The sequence below is a fragment of the Musca vetustissima genome, unplaced genomic scaffold, assembly GCF_032173495.1.
Source record: "Musca vetustissima isolate MV318-11 ecotype Yass unplaced genomic scaffold, APGP_CSIRO_Mvet_v1 utg283607, whole genome shotgun sequence".
NCBI classification, from domain to species: domain Eukaryota; kingdom Metazoa; phylum Arthropoda; class Insecta; order Diptera; family Muscidae; genus Musca; species Musca vetustissima.
The window spans coordinates 54,959-72,329 of NW_026881135.1; the positions used below are offsets into that span (position 1 = coordinate 54,959).

Sequence of the window (17,371 nt, forward strand, 5' to 3'; positions counted from 1 at the left end):
CTTGTTAATCTAAACGTACTTTTACTCATTTAAAGAAATCTCATCCGTCAATCGGCTGACGTTCGCTTTCATATAGATATGTAAAGAAGGGATGCATTATAAATGCGCCAGTGAAATATCCCAAATTGTTAAATTTATTTTCACAAATTATTTAATGTTAGAACATAGAGAATTAAATAGCTCTATTAAATTTATCGGGGATTGTATTAAGAACTAATAATATTAATATTAGTTACAACAAAGTTGATTATGTTTTATTTTATGGTGACAATAATGTTGTGCAGAAAATGTAAAGTTGACCGTTATTTCTGCTCCAAAAATGCGTCAAGCAGCTCCACATGTAAGTGATCGATTAGAACTAGCAAGTAGTTGACCGCACGATTTTAACTCTGTAAATACTTCAGTAAAGAATCCTGGTTCTGCGTTGATCTTGAGCATCTTAGTGCTTAAACGGTTGACAATTAAGAGACACCTAGAATAGAAAATAAAACAAATCAAAAGTAATACACTTTATAAAATATACTAATATTAATTATATTCTGAATATTTATTATTATGTCACTCTCATGTATAATTTCAATGTAGTAGTTGTGTTATATATACAACTACTACCTTGCAATTATACATGAGGGTGACGTTTGATTGTACTGAACTAATGGATTGGGTTTTGATATTTGAATAGTAGGGATCTCCACAAATAACGACGATTTTGGGAAATATATTCTACATATTTTTTCCAATATTTGAAAATAGTTTAAGGCAAACAACCTTTGAAACTCTACCTCAAATATTAGTGATATAAATATATACATGTTTTTGAGTTATTACCCCTTAATGTAAACAAGCTCTCATGGCGTCGTTTGATGATAACACCATAAACAACTATATCTCCATGAGTTTTTGATATTTCGTTTAAAATTTCTACAGGGCGGACAACCGTCTGATGTTGTTCAGAAAAATATGAACATAACTTACACAGTGTATATCATAAAATATTTAAGTACCTACCATAAATGTATTTCCATAGATAAGAGCGTATAACTGATAATGCTTGTGCGCACTGCTAGGGTGCATCAATAATAAAGGCAATGCCCAACTGATAATGCACTCAGAAAGGGGCAAGGAAGTAGTTGTAGTGATAAGTGCACAGAATAAGATACCCTAAGATTTCTATGACATTCTAGCACTTAACTGGATTTATACTTTCAATAAAACCAGAAGCGAATTAACGTCTATTCAGTGCACTTCTCAACAATGGTCCTTCGAGAAAAAAGAAGCAGCGGCCGTCAAAATAAAAAATACATAATTGGCATCAAAGTAATAGTATTAAAAAAATTAAAAAAACCCAAAATAGGGAAAATATTAAAACTAAAAAATATATAATTCTCAAAATAAAAATATAACAAATCAAAAAAGACACCAAAAGGAAAATTTACAAATAACCAAAAAAGTGTCGGCAGATAGACATAATCAGGTTCTTAAAGAAATGATTGAGATTTCTAAAAAACTTAAATCCGGAATGGTACGGAAAGCGGCATTAGAAGTCGCTCGAGACTAAAATGTACTTCAAGGACAACATATGGGACAGAATAATGAGCGTGCATGAGATATGCAGAGATCTTATGAAGATCCCAAAAAAACAAGAGGTAGCAGAGCGAGTGGAACCTGGGAGACGAGTAGAATATAAATAGTCAATCGGCATCCAGCTTAAGAAAATTACTCGATAGCAAGAATGAGAGTGTTCACGCTGGTTCATTTTGAAAAAGTAAGCAACTCTAAGGCAATGACAACCAACACAGCAGCAAATAACATCGGGTTTAGAGGATACAGCGCAGCTACTACGACTACCAAAGAGGAAGACCGAGGTGAAGCTGAAAGGTCTCGGAGAGACTATTATGGAACTGGCAAAATCAAAAGTATTGCTCGAAATAAGACCAAGATTTTTCAGCAGTACTAAAATCAATGTCGAAGCCCTAGTTCTGCCGAAATTAGCATCAGAAATGTAAATCTGACCGATCTAAATTTCAACAAGTCAGAAAAAAATGATTTGGTGATTGGGGATGACATATTCCCACAAATATTGAAAGGAGTTCGGAATGATGCAGCGATCGTGGGGCAGAACACGAAGATGGGCTGTATTCTTTTGAGAACTACACCAAGCAGCAACAACAATTAACAGCCGCAGCCTGTAAAGGAAATTTTTGCTACCAAAAGCGGATATAGTTTGATTAATCGTTACGACACTAAAGAAGATATGTTTGACCATCAGAGTGCGATCATCATAAATAATACCAAAAAAGCCGCACGCTCCGTTGGCGATGGCGAAATTGTTGAATTCGATGTTGTTATCGGCGAAAAGGGCAATGAGGCTGCAAATGCAACCGGCCCCTCCGGAGAACCGGAACGTAGTAGCCAATATGCGGCCGATAAACAGCGTCAGCAATATGCCATGGCGTAGAAATCGACGCCGTCAAGGTGGTGATCAAGGACAGCAGCAAGATGGCGTTAATAAATTAGGAACAATATGATCACGACTGTGGTAATCACAATGAGGTGGTGGCGACGGCGGCCCACGTCGTGGACGTGACCGACGTTATAGGATCTGCTATCCACGCAACCAACCAAGGTGGACATGTATGTCCCCGACGCAACAGGTGTCTATGTCGTTCAAATATCAGAAAACCCAACAACGGCGGAGGACAAATACCTGAAGAATTTCAACACATGTTAAAAACAGTGGTGGCCCGGAGAACACTCTTAGCATTTATATTAGTTTTACTATTGTCAATAATTAACGGATCGCAGCGATTCAGTTCCCAATGTGCCGAATGTTTAAACAGTCAATTTGCCGGCCCGGATAATGCTCATAAAAATATCATTAAGTACCTAACATAAATATATTTCCATATATAAGAGCGTATAAGTGATAATGCTTGTGTGCGCTGCTGGGATGCATCACTAATAAAGGCAATGCCCAACTGATAATGCACTCAGCAAGGGACAAGCAAGTAGTTCTAGTAATAAGTACGCAGAATAAGATGCCCTAAGATTTCTATGACAGTCTAGCACTTAAGTGGATTTATATTTTCAAAAAAAAAAAAAAAGAGAAGCAAATTAACATATATCATGATGTACACAACACTATAATCAATTCATTTTTTCACTTTGCCGCAGAAGTGGATCCATAAACATCCAGGAGTGAAATGTATGAACTCGAATTAGATTTGAATATAGCTCTTATATATTTTTACACCGATTTCATTTAAATTATATATTGCTCGGCGAATTGAAATTCATTTTATCAGCTTTTAAATTGATCAGCTATGCGCAAAACAGTACGATAGCTTTGATGGTTAAACATATTTTCTCTTTTCATCAGTCGGTTTTGATGAGAAATTCTCAGTTACGCTAACACACTGATCTAAATTTACACAGAGCTCTACTGTATTTTTATCAGTGGTACAACAAAGTAATTGATTGCCGAATGCAAATTGCAATCTTTTTAACATCACACTTTCAAATAATTGACTTTATTGTTTTAGTACAATATCGACGATCTTTGGTACATATGCGTGGAACAAATTCCCGATTCTTAATTAGTTTGCAATGTGGTTTACATTTTCGAAATAAGAAAACAAATCTTAATATTACACTATTTATTATATTGACCAAAAGTTTAAATATAGTAATTAATTCAACAAATATAAATACAGAATAGTTTCCAGAATCTTCTTCATATGATCTTGTGGCACTCATTATAAATCATTTCTTTTGTGTGGTAATGTTAGACACAATCCAGGTTTCACAGTCATATAGCAGAAACAATTTTGCACATGCTTCGATTATTTTTATTGATTTTGCTGGGTATAAGTGAGCTTCTCCATATATGTATATTGCAGTTGTCCAAATGCGTCTCTCGCTATATTTAGTTTATTTGTTGGTACTATGTATTCAATAGATATTATTCTCGAGCCAGTAACTCAATTTTGACAGCATGTTGGGTAACTTGTTAGAGAGAAGAAATGTATCATCCGCATAGTTTAAGTCCTCTGGTTCAGTGATGCTCATATTACTTGAATTGGTATTTGTAACATACTCTCCCGCCTATGCAAAACAATGGCAAATCTAAATTGAGAGAGAATACATGTAGTTTGTGTTTACGAAGATGTAAAGCGCTGAGCAACACTGTTCTAGTTGTCATGAAAGACTTCAAATTATGCCTCTTCTCTGAGAGCAGACTTCATTCATTATTATATTTGTTCACCGTTTGCAGCTGTACTGTTTACGCTTTTATTTCGTTTAAACTGGAGTGTTACTCCATATATTTTGCGCATTTTCCGTTGGACTGCTATTGTATAATTCGGTATCTTCGTAATGTTCTCTCCATTTTTGATGTTTCATCGTATGTTAGTAAGTAGCGCACCATTGCGATCTTTTTTTGCTAGTTCCCCTTCTATGAGTTTCGTTGTAGCTTTCTCAGGCTGGCTGCGTTTATCAAATTTTCTAGTAATTTCCTTTTGTCTTTTCTCAATTGTTTTGCATTTGTTCAGATGCATCTTATGCTCCCTTTAAAAAGGATTTAGGTTTAGGATGATTTCCTCTGCATCTTGGTGATGTGTTTAGGATACCATTTTTACCATTTGTTATTGCAAAATAGTCAGGCGTATGGAATTGTCAACCAAGGTGTAAGGCAGTGAAGATTATAGTTTTGCAACTCACCACTGATCCTCGGTTAGATTTTTTTGGGAATATTGTCTTCAGAAGCTATGTGTAACTTCTACAAAAACCATTTTAAATACAAATGTTTGAAAAAAAATCGAAGAATTTATGATATGGAGTCCTTCAATATCCATCTTTGAATTTGAGCATACCATTGCGATCTTTGATTGCCTGGCTCCTATATGTCCCTTACCATTATTGTTTTCTTATCTACATTCATGCTTTCTCCTTGTTTGGTCTTGTTTATTAATTTTACTTACTCTATGAATTCACTATCAATAATATTTTACTGAGTCTTCAGTATATTCCGTTGGCGCAAAGCACTACAGAGACGTGTCTTACATTACTTTGAATTATTCCTTTATCACACCGTCATATAATAGTTTATATGTCTCCAACTACTTCAATTCAATTCTCTTTTTCCACTGTACAAAGTTGACGTTTTCTGTGGGAAGTTTATCGTTTTTATACCATCTCATTTCGCTTATAATAATAATTCCATCTTATACGGTGCTATTTTCTGTTCTAAATGGGAATTATTATATCTTCTCTCCGAATTTCATTAAGAATGTATGTTTATTGTGCGTAGAAATAATAATTCACAGTGTCGTTAGCATCTTCAGTATATTCCTACTTCAATTCAATTCTCTTTTTCCACTATACAAAGTTGACGTTTTCTGTGGGAAATTTATCGCTTTTATACCATCTCATTTCGCTTATAATAAGAATTCCATCTTATACCGTGCTATTTTCTGTTCTAAATGGGAATTATTATATCTTCTCTGCGAATTTCATTAAGTATGGCACTGTACTACGGTGACGCATCTTACATTGCTCTTGAATCGAGCCATTATCACAAAGTCAGATATTGGACTTCATAGCGTTATTCAACTCACCTTCGTTAAATAGTTGCAGGTTCCCGTGGAAGAGATTTGTATATAGCCCCGCTATATATTTTCGTCCGATTTGATATAAATGCCTCACCAAGATCAAAAGATTTGTCCGATTATGACGAATTTTTCCATAGCGTGTCGTATTGAGTACAGAACGTAGTGCTTCAAGTGTCGTGGAAATCGGTTCAGATATTATATAGCTTCCATTTATATTTTCCTCCGATTTTATGTAAATGGGTGTTCAATCCTCCAAAGTTTTTCCGATTTGATTGAAATTTTACAAAGCTTACCTATTTAGTCTAGAATAACACATGTTAAGTCTTGTTGAAATCGGCTCAGATTTAGATATAGCTCCCTAATATATCTTAATCTGATTTTATGAAAATGGTGCTCCAAAGACAAAATTGAAGTAATGGAGTGTTAGGTTTTGTTAAAATCGGCTATGATTTTAATATATCTGCCATATATATTTTCGGCCGATATATGCTAATTGGGGTACCAAACTCTCAATATTTGTATGATTGAGATGATTTGAATAATGTTTAAGGCAGTTTCATTTCTTTCGAGTCGACCTTAATGATCGAGGTTTTTCTTCCCCTAGCTTTCCTTTTCATTACAAATATTCGATCATTAAGCTCGACTCGAAAGAAATAAAACTGGCTTAAAAATCATGAAAATGATCATCGCAATAAAAGCGATTACATTTACGAAATCCACTCGATCTCAAATATCAATTCCATAGTGTATATGTCATTCATAATCCACTGGATTTGTGAACATGATTAGATGAATTGAATTTTAAATCGATTGGGTTTAGTAGTCTAAATGCGCTCTAACATGCAAAACTGAAAAAATCAGAAACAGGACTGTTTCTTGAGTAAACACAAATGTATTATAATTTTATTAAAAGCAAACTACATATTTCGAAAACTACAGCATCATTATTAACCTTTAGCTTGGGAGGTGAAAATTTTCACAAAATTTTTCCTTATACATTTTCTCAAATAATTTCTTATAGAATTTACTTGTTTTATTAATCAAATAAACTCAAATATATACACATACCTTATTTATATACAATTTGGGCCTTTATTTCACAGACATTGGAAATAAAGATAAATGTAAATAAGCGATGGGGTAAAATTTACCTCACCTCCAAAGTTAAAGGTCAAATTAGATGTAAATTATATATACGATGCAACAAATAAATATTGTTTTCTTACCTGTCCCAAAATTTATCTTTCGAGTCTTCTACAAGAAATGGTTTTAGGGGATAACTAATTTCGTTTCCCATATAGGAATATGATAAATATAGACAGGTAAGAACGGCAGCTTGTAAATCCGATTCCTTTGTCTCTTCTCCGTTGACTAATTCCCTAACCAGCATATATACGAAAACAACATTTGCAGGATTAATGAAAGCAACATCCTGGAATAATGACAATAGAAACGTTTGTACATATCAGAAATACGAATTTATTATTTAGCAAGTAAAACATATCACAATATGATATATATATATATAAGCAAAAGTGTACGAATATTGGAAAATTCCTCCTTCAAAACATACAAAATCGTTAATTATTAAGATCCCAATGTAAATGTTTCAGGCTTGGTTACTTATTTATTATATTAAATTTTTTATGAAAAATAAAAAAATATGGGCATTACTTTAAGAAAATAATTGAAGTTAAGTAGAACGCAATTCCTACACTTTTGCACTTATAACAAAAAAATCAAAATATTATGTGATTTTGAATATTTTATCAACAATCTCTCTTTTTTACACTTTTAATACTTTACCATTTCATTTGTGTTTATTCATAGGATTAAGGTACGTTTGTGCTGGCCATTTGAGCAATAACAATTTTTGTTAGACAACCAATTTCTAACAATTTTCGAAGTATGCTTAGGATCTCTATTTTGTTAAAATTGTAACTCTTCCCATAGATATCTCCTTTTCTCCACATGTTCATAAAAATATTAACATAATTTACAATGTAGATCATAAAATACTTAAGTGCCTATCATAAAAATATATAGTGCGTGTAAGTGATAATGCTTGTGTGCGATGCTGGGGTGCATGAATAATAAAGGCAATGCCCAATTGATAGTGCACTCAGCAAGGGACAAACAAGCATTTCTAATGATAAGCGCATAGAATACGATAGCCTAAGATTTCTATGACGGTCTAGCTCTTAAGTCAATTTACATTTACAATAAAATCAGAACCGAATTAACATCTAAACCCAACACTTCTCAAACAGTGGTCCTTCGAGCCGGATCACTGTCCCCGCCATACCTTATTTGGTTCATCCGTCCCAAACAAGTTAAAGTTGCTTTCATCAGCAAAAATAACAGATTTCCAAAATGCAAAATCATTTTTTCGTGTTCCTGAACGAACACCAATCTGATTTTCCGATTTTTGGGGAATATGAATGAAATTATTAGTGCAACTCTGCAAACGCAAAATTCTTCGAATTGTTTCTGATATTCCAGATATTTTTCTGTGATTTCAGTTTAGTTGCACTTAGCTTTGGATTATCGGCCACTTGTCGAAGCAATCACATTTTGTCACTTTTATTAAATATATTTTTCTCACTGGTTTTCGGCTTGTTGCAAATTCGATTCTGGGTTTTGTGCCTCAATATAATTAGTTCAGCATGGTGAAGAACTAATTTTCTCTCGGCTGTCGTTGTGTGGCTTCCCATGATCTCAAATACTCACTATGGCTATCGAAATAAGCAAACTCACGCGTAATGTGTATACAAAATTCTAATGCTATATTTAACTTGATATTCCATGAGAAGCTTGACTTTTAACCGTTATTAAGTTGCAAATAATACCGGTGAACACTTTTCACTACAATTGCAATTATTGCAATTGCTTCTGTTTAACAATAATTATTGTCTATATCGAGTTGATATAAATATTAGGTATTTTATTTCATACATTTAAAGTTAGAATTTAAGTTTAAGTCTCCAAACTTAAAGTTAAAATCCGGCTTTGTCTTGTCTTTAGTCGAATTGGAGGAATCTGAACAAATATTAACAATAGTGCTTGAAAAGTAGATCCCTACACATCAAAGTCAATAACAGCAAATGTATACAGTATTTTTCGGTTAATTTGACCCTACGGTTAATTGGTTTCCACGCTTAATTGAACCATATGATGGGGGCAAGAAATATTTCATAGGAAAATACATGTCAATTTTCTCGGATAATTAAACCCTGTTAATTGATTTTCCCGCTTAATTGGTTCAAAAGTCATGACATCAAAAATAAATTTCCTTTTACTTTTCACCGGTTAATTGCATAATAAAAATTGAAAAATAATCTGCCATTTTTTTACATACATATTTGACATAATTTGTGAAAAAGACTAGGTGCCATCTCTACTAATTCAAAACATATGTTTATTGCTAATGAAATTTGTATTTGACATTGGATTTTTTTAAATCATTAGTAGTTCCAATTATACGTGATTACTGTAATTGAACAAACTATTCAATTAAGCGGGTTCGGATAATTGGTTCCTCGGTTAATTGAACGAAAATTTGTGCAAATTTTGATGTGCAATTAACCGAAAAATACTGTACGAGCGAAATCGTCCATTTTTATACCCTCTACCATAGTATGGAGGGTGTTTAATTTAGATTTGTATATAAATAATACTTTTTATTGACCACTGTTGTAATCTTCAATTATTAGTTAAAATGTATGCGCTATGGTTTGTTGCAACCTTGGGTTAGCGCTTTTGACGTTTTAACTAATAATTATTTGTCACTTTTTTACCGCCTCTCCTTTAAGCATCAAGAAGTACCATACTGTCATTCGGACGGACATCACGCATATTGTTGCGCGCAGGCATATCGTTGCCAAAAGGTAATAATGTTTACCATCTACTCAACCAACAATAAACTATTGAATACTTATTACGAAAACAATTGTGTTTTATCTCCTTCTCTTATTTCACGGTCTAACTACACCCCCTCTCCTACGGTTTTGTTCAAAGGTCGTTTTGTCACCACTTTCCTTTGTTTCCCGCCAATCGTGGCTTGTAATTTATATGCTTGCATTCACAATCAAAACAAAAAACGAAAATTCCATTGTCGCCAAAATCGTCGCTTTTCTTCTGTTTGTTTGTGTTTTTGTAAAACAACAAAACAGTAAATATTTCGTTCCTTTGGTACTCCCTCAAAACATTGTTGTTGTTGAAAAAATACTTTTCTCATTTTGCTTTACTGCATAAAAGCAAAAACTGCAATATTGTTTCGTTTGTTTGTGACTAATAATATTGCATATTGTTGTTGCATTTATTCCTTTTCTTGCTGTAACAACAGAACGATTTATTGTTTGTTAGTTGCTAGCAACAACAACACTATTTGACGTCCACCTACATTACTACTAGATTTGTTGTTGTTTTCTGATCAGCACTTGTTGTTTGTGTTTTGTTAGATCAGTGAACTAACATAACAAACGAATGAAAAATATGTTTGTTATTCTTCTTTCTGTTATGTCCGCTTAGGTCGAGTACCTAGCTTACCTTGGTTAATTACATGGGAGGTATACCTTTTGTTTATTCCTCTTTCTATTGTGTCCGTTTAGATTGATTAGCTACACTACCTTGGTCGGCAAATTTGGTTCGGTACATTAGTTTGTATTAGGGTGTTGCAATATTAATATTGTAGCAGTCTATTTCAACAACAACACATTATTTATATTACATTATAACACTAATATTACAATCGATATTTATGCTAAATTCATTATTATGTTAACTAGACTGTTAGGTTACATCCTGTAAAGAAAGCTATGTTAGCCAGTAAACAGCACTAACACGATAGTTATGCTTCTTCTATCGCTTAACGAAGAAGGGCAACTTGTTGTTGTTGTAATTGCTCTCATTTATTAATATTTTTAACGAAAATCAATATTTCTTTCTCAATTGATATCAATATTTAATTTTACGCTCACCCACATATACTCAAATGACTCTCATGTTTTTTATGCAAATTATGCTCTCAATGCTACAATTTTAAGTTAAGTTCTAGACGATGTAATGGATTTGACTAATGGTTAGCTGGTCACAGAAATGATGTTTTTTTTTTTTTTTTTGTTTTGTATTTATTATTTCAAATATATATTATTACAATATGTATGTTTTGCCTCAGCGTCTTCAAGACCTTATTGAGGCGAATTGGTTTACAATATAAATCAAAATACGTGTTTTATCATATGAAAAAAAAATATTGATAAAAAAATTAAATAACATAAAAAAATGAATTACGTTAAAAAAAAAATTACGTTAGAAGCATTTCAATATTACTTAATAAAAATGACTTTATCTCTTTTTTAAATAATGAAATTCTTGTTATATTTTTTATATTATTGGGCAGGTGGTTAAAAAATAAACATCCATTATGCTGAATTTTTTGTTTCGTTAATTCCAAACGACATCTTTTTACTCTTAAAACAGAATTATTCCTCGTATGTTGCATCGTTCTATTGCGATCGAGCTGCGAATAATAAAGGTTTGAATTGAAAACAAAGTGTTTTATTTTGGAAAAACCAAATAAAATAAAATATATGCTAGACTTTGGAAGCCTTAAGGCTACAACAGCAAGCATCCTGCAGACGAATACTGTCATAGTTTGACTTATTCCGTCTCAGCATAAATAATAAAATTAATAAAAATATAATAAAGGGTAATTTTTCCAAATCTGGAGATTTCTCCCCTTACAATATTTAAAAAAACACTATTGTGTATTTTATTCTTGTTGTTTTTTAACATTTTCCAATTAAGCGGCATATTTATAAATAATTCCAAGTTGTCTGATGTTGAACATTTGTTCTATTTGCGACATAAATCATCGGGAGAAGTCGGGAAATAGTTTTGCAATTTCCTCCAACCAACTGTGGTTTCTCTCTATCTTGGAAAGCACTCCACACAGAATTCGAAAATACTCGGATTTTTGTAAATCGTCAACTGTCCTTGTTACTTAACATTTCCATTCTCAATATAGAAACTATATCCGGTTTGAAAGAGATTCGACGCGTCATATCGTCAATGTTGACTTAAAATGTCCCAACGGATCAATGGGACCCGATTCTCGTTTTCATTTGTCAACAACGTTTACCTAGAACTACTCAGGATTTATGGGAAGAAAGTGTTAAAAACAAATCGGGTCTTTCCTCGTAGAAAGATTTAGACAGCTTTCTTTCGCAAAGATAAACAAGCTCGTGTGTTTGGAAAGCTACGAGAAAACATTCACTGCTTTGAAAGATCTAATTCGCTAAATACAGCTTGTAAGCCCCTATCGAAACGTTTGTCTCCCCCTTCAGTTAGAAAATCGTGTTCTCTATGTCGTGAGAAACCCCATCGCCTACATTTGTGCCAGAAATTCATTGAATCATCCCCGCAAATAGGTTTGTATTTGTGAAGCGAGAAGATTATTGTATAAATTATTTGTCAGAAGGACACAAACTAGTAAATTGTACTAGTACAATAAATTGTTCGAAATGTGGTCAACGTCACCACTCTTTATTACATCGCGAGTCAACAAAACCGAATAATTCTATTTCGATTGTGACCCCAGCGGCTTCGTCAAGCTCGCCAAAATTGTTGTCAGCTTCAGCCCTTGTTTTTCCGTTCCTCGAAATGTGTGTCCCCCACATCGGATGGAGTCCAAAATCGACAATTAGATTTTGTTTCTTCGAAATCGTGACAAAAAATGTCAAAGGAAAATTTGATAACATTTACAGTATTTTTCGGTTAATTGCACATCAAAATTTGCACAAATTTTCGTTCAATTAACCGAGGAACCAATTATCCGAACCCGCTTTATTGAATAGTTTGTCCAATTAAAGTAATCACGTATAATTAGAACTACTAATAAACATATCTTTTGAATTAGTAGAGATGCCACCTAGTCTTTTTCACAAATTATGTCAAATATGTATGTAAAAAAATGGCAGATTATTTTTCAATTATTATTGTGCAATTAACCGGTAAAAGGAAATTGATTTTTGATGACATGAATTTTGAACCATTTAAGCGGGGAAATCAGTTAACAGGGTTTAATTATCCGAGAAAATTTACATGTATTTTCCTATGAAATATTTTTTGCCCCATCATGTGGTTCAATTAAGCGTGGAAACCAATTAACCGTAGAGTCAATTAACCGAAAAATACTGCATTAACAAACATTTATTGGAAAATAATGTTGTAGTAAAAATCGGTCTCGAGACAAATGCAGAGGTACCTCATTTGGCCCAGCACCCAAATATCGTTTCGGGAAAATAATAGCTTGATTGAAGTCCGAATCTGGTTCATTTGCGGCTTCATACTATTATATGTCGGAAGTCCGAATCTGTAACTGCAGATTCATCTGCGACTGCATGGTACATATCGTTGTAGCGGAGTTGGATTCCGCATTTGTTACTTCAGGTACATATGCGTTTCCACTCCCTACATTTTGTTCCAATTCTAATGATCCCACTGCACTATACACATATGGTACCTATTACATAAAATTATATACTCGAATCGTACCTATCTTATCGTATTTTTTTAAAACATACTTTGCTGTTTCAAGGGGTCAGAATGTTTAATTTAGATTTGTATATAAATTATATTTTTTATTGACCACTATTGTGATCTTCAATTATTAGTTAAAATGTATGCGCTACGGTTTATTGCAACCTTGGGTTAGCGCTTTTGACGTTTTAACTAATAATTATTTGTCACTTTTTTACCGACTCCCTGAACCATCAAGGAGTACCATATTGTCATTCGGACAGACACCATGCATATCGTTGAGAGCACATATTGTTGTGCATACAAAGATAATTTCGTTACCATCTACTCAACCAACAATAAACATTGAATATATTTAGTAAGAAACCTCTGTGTTTGATTTTTTTCATTACTTTCACGGCACACGGCGCTATTTATATACCCCCTACCGTACGGTCCACTGGTCCTCGCATTCGGCGTACCAACTACCATCGTCATTCCGTCTGTAACTCATCGAAATATTCATTTCCGACCCTATAAAGTATATATATTCTTGATCCGTCCGTCCGTCTATAGTAAGGAATTGAGATAGATATCCAAAGTTTTGCACAGAGTCTTTTGTCTGCAGGCTGGTTAAGTTCGAAGATGGGCTATATCGGTCCACGTTTAGGCATAGCCCCCATATAAGGGTATCATCAAATTTTCGATATTTTGGTGTTCTTGACTGCGTTTTTCAACCGAATTCGCTGAAATTTGGTCCAATGGGTTCTTTTTGGGTACCAAATGTCTCCACTAAAAATTATATGTATAGGTCCATTGTTTCGGGTAGCCCCCATATAAATGCACCCACCATTTTCGGTATTTTGGGGTTCATAAGCGCGTTTTTCAACCGAATTCGCTGAAATTTGGTACATTGGGTTCTCTTTGGGTACCAAATGTCCTCACTACAAATTATTAACATCGGTCCACTTTTTCTGGAAGCCCCAATATAACGGTACCTCCCAATTTACGGTATTTTGGGAGGCTTAAACGCGTTTTTAAACCGAATTTACTGAAATTTGGTACAATGGGTTCTTTTTGGATACCAAATGTCTCCACTAAAAATTATAAATATCTGTCCACTTCTTCGAGTATCCCCCATATAAGGGCACCCCCAATTTTTCGTATTTTGGGGTTCTTGAGCGCGTTTTTCAACCAAATTCGCTGAAATTTAGTCCGATGGGTTCTTATTGGGTACCAAGAAAGATCATCTGTCAATTCCACCATTACTATTGTAGCTGAAACAGCAAAACCTTTTGAAGATGAATTATCCTTGTGGAATATGTAACTCAAATACATCTGGCACTAGATGCATATTATGAAGTAAATGTGATATATGGTTTCATGCAGATTGTGAGAACATTTCTAAGACCTTATTTAGTATGCTGGCTAAAAATCAAAACTTAGCATATACATGTACACACTGTGTTGAAAATCCCAGGAATTATACTGAGGATACATTTAAAGCGGAGATGAGAGAGCAGTTTGCTTCGCTAAGAGACTCATTTCGTTCACTTGCCAGTGATATGAAAAAAGATCAAACTGAAATCAAAAAAACTTTTGAAAATGTTGTGGCTGAAATGCGAAATGATTTATCAAATGGGTTGCAGGAGGTAAAGATTGATGTTCAAGAGTGCAGAGATCTTGTTGGTTCCCATGATGTGTCTTTTTAAAAATAAATTTTTGGAATTGAGCTCCAGAATCATTGTCTTCAACACAGATTGAACAGAGCGGATATTATTGTTGCTGGCGTTCCGGAGAATCTTGAGAAGATAAATGATATTGCTGTTTATATATGTGGCCTTCTCAAAGTTGATATTGCTTCGGAACTCATTGATAGCGTCATATATATAAGAAAAAAACATTCAATTCTTATTAAATTTAAAAATGTTGGCAAACGAGATGAAGTTATGGCAGCATATATAAGTCTAAATCCCTTAAAGTTTCTGATGTAATTGGCGGTTCTGATAGAGCTCGTGTGTACTTAACAAAGTTTGGAAAGTTTATTTGAAACTAAAAAAGAAAATAAAATTATTTCATTTAATCTTATTAACAGAGAAATACTTAAAGTTAAATTTATCATGCCTAACAATGTTTCCAAAATTTTGAATTTTCAAGAATGTGTCGATTTCTTCAAAAGCAATCAATGTAATTTTCAACATTTTTAATGTTTTTCTATTAATCTTTATGCATTATGGAGTTATTTATAGCTATATTTTTTTCTTACAACCATAAATGAATTAAATTTTTTCATATTGTAAAGGTTATATAAAATACATAATTTTTGTTATTCGGTTTCCCTAAATATATGAATATTACTGCTATATTGATGAGTCCTAACGTTAATATGGGTCCTGTAGCTACGGATAACACTATTTTGAAAAAATATATAGAGTTTAAGGAAATTTTTTGTGATTGTGGGTTAGATATTTTGGGAATATCGGAGACTTGGTTTAAACCTAATATATACTGTAGTTCTTTAAACCTCTCCAATTATACATTGATTAGCTGATCGCTGTTTTAACAGGGGAGGCTGTGTTTGTTTGTATATATCAAAGAAATTACGTTATAAGGTTATTTTCAGGGGGCTGCGTTATGGTGTTTGTAAGTCACTATATGTGGAAATTTTTGGTGTTGACTCCTCATTTATTGTTGGTGTTGTTTATTTACCTAATGGAGCTGTTGATGTTTTTGAGAGTCTTCATCTACTATTGTTATAATGGGTGACTTTAACTATAACTTGTTTGATGTAGTAAAATCTCAAAATTTCCGGCCGCTTGTCAATAGATGTGGTCTCCATTGCGTTCATAACTCATTGCCTACTCATATTAGTCTTCTTAGCAATAGTACCTCTCTATTAGATTTATTTCTAACAAGTCAGTTGTCTCATGTAGCCTACAATACCCAGATTCAGTATCCATTTTTTTCTTATAATAATTTCTCTTATATTTGAATCTCAGTTGAGGCAACGATGGATCGAGTATAAAGATTACAACAAATTCAGGATCGAAGATTATTCGGAACAAATTAATCAATTTGATTTGCGTTCCATATATAATCTTTATGATATTGATTGCAAGTTATCGATACTAAATAATTTTGTTAACTTACTTCACTCCTGTGTTCCAACAGCAAGAGTTAAAACAAATACTAGGGATCACACTTGGATGATGTCCAGTGAAATTCGACAAGCTAGAAAAGATAGGGATAGATCCTATTCCACTTTTATTAAAAACCCAAGTGATGCAAATTCGAAGGCTTATAAACGTTTAAGAAATAAAGCAAAGTCCACAATTAAGAAGAAACGTTTTCAATTTGGCAATTCATATTTTACAAATGTAAGTGGTCCACAAATGTGGAAGACATTTCATCAGTTAGGTTGCATTGATCGTAAAAATGTGGAAAGTGAAGTGGAAGCTATTGCGAATTACTTTTTGAGCAATATGAGTTCCACTGATGTTTCTTTTGACTTCGATAGCTTTGTTGAAGATCCCGATGCTTTTTCCTTTCGACCTATTTCTGAGAACGAACTTTCAATATCCCTTGACTCTATTAAATCTAACGCCTGTGGTTATGATTCTATACCAATTAAGTTCATTAGACAAATCCATCCTGCTATTTCCTCTGTTTTGCTACATATTTGTAATTCTATTCTTACAGTATCCAGTTTTCCTGATGCTTGGAAACTTGGGAAGATAATTCCGATATCTAAAGATGGTCAAAACTCCAGAAGAAATTATAGGCCAATTTCCATACTGCCATCCCTATCAAAAATTCTTGGAAATGTTATGAAGGAACAAATTCTTGAGCAGTTTCGTCGAATCTCCTTTTTTAGTCCTTTTCAGTTTGCTTTTCGAAAAAATCATAACACAACCTCGGCTCTACTATCTATCACTGACTCAATTAGGCAACATTTAAACAGTCGTTCAAGTTGTACGCTTGTTTCTTTGGACGTCACTAAAGCATTTGATCGTGTCAAGCACTGTGTATTACTTGAAAAGCTTCGTGACCACTGCAAATTTTCTAAATCTGCGTGTCTATTAATTAATTCATATATTTTAAATCGAAAACAGTATGTTTCAGTAAATGGGTCTGAATCTTCTATCGGCTTTGTGACATCTGACGTACCACAGGGGTCAATATTAGGTCCGAATCTCTTTCTGTCGTACATCAATGATATAGTTACTGCGTTAAAAATACCA

The 17,371-nt window shown here is 33.5% G+C and overlaps 1 protein-coding gene across 1 annotated transcript in view; it reads right to left on the reverse strand.

The window, feature by feature from the left end:
• Positions 1-225: 225 nt before the first annotated feature.
• Positions 226-17,371, reverse strand: part of LOC133327177 (cyclin-dependent kinase 5 activator 1-like) — a 38,769-nt gene continuing 21,623 nt past the window's right edge. Inside the window, exons 2-3 of the mRNA XM_061535742.1 lie at positions 6,836-7,041; positions 226-472 (exon numbers count right to left, since the gene is read on the reverse strand). Of these exons, the coding sequence (XP_061391726.1) occupies positions 325-472; positions 6,836-7,041 (354 nt within the window). The 3' untranslated portion in view covers positions 226-324. The remainder of the gene's footprint in view (positions 473-6,835; positions 7,042-17,371) is intronic.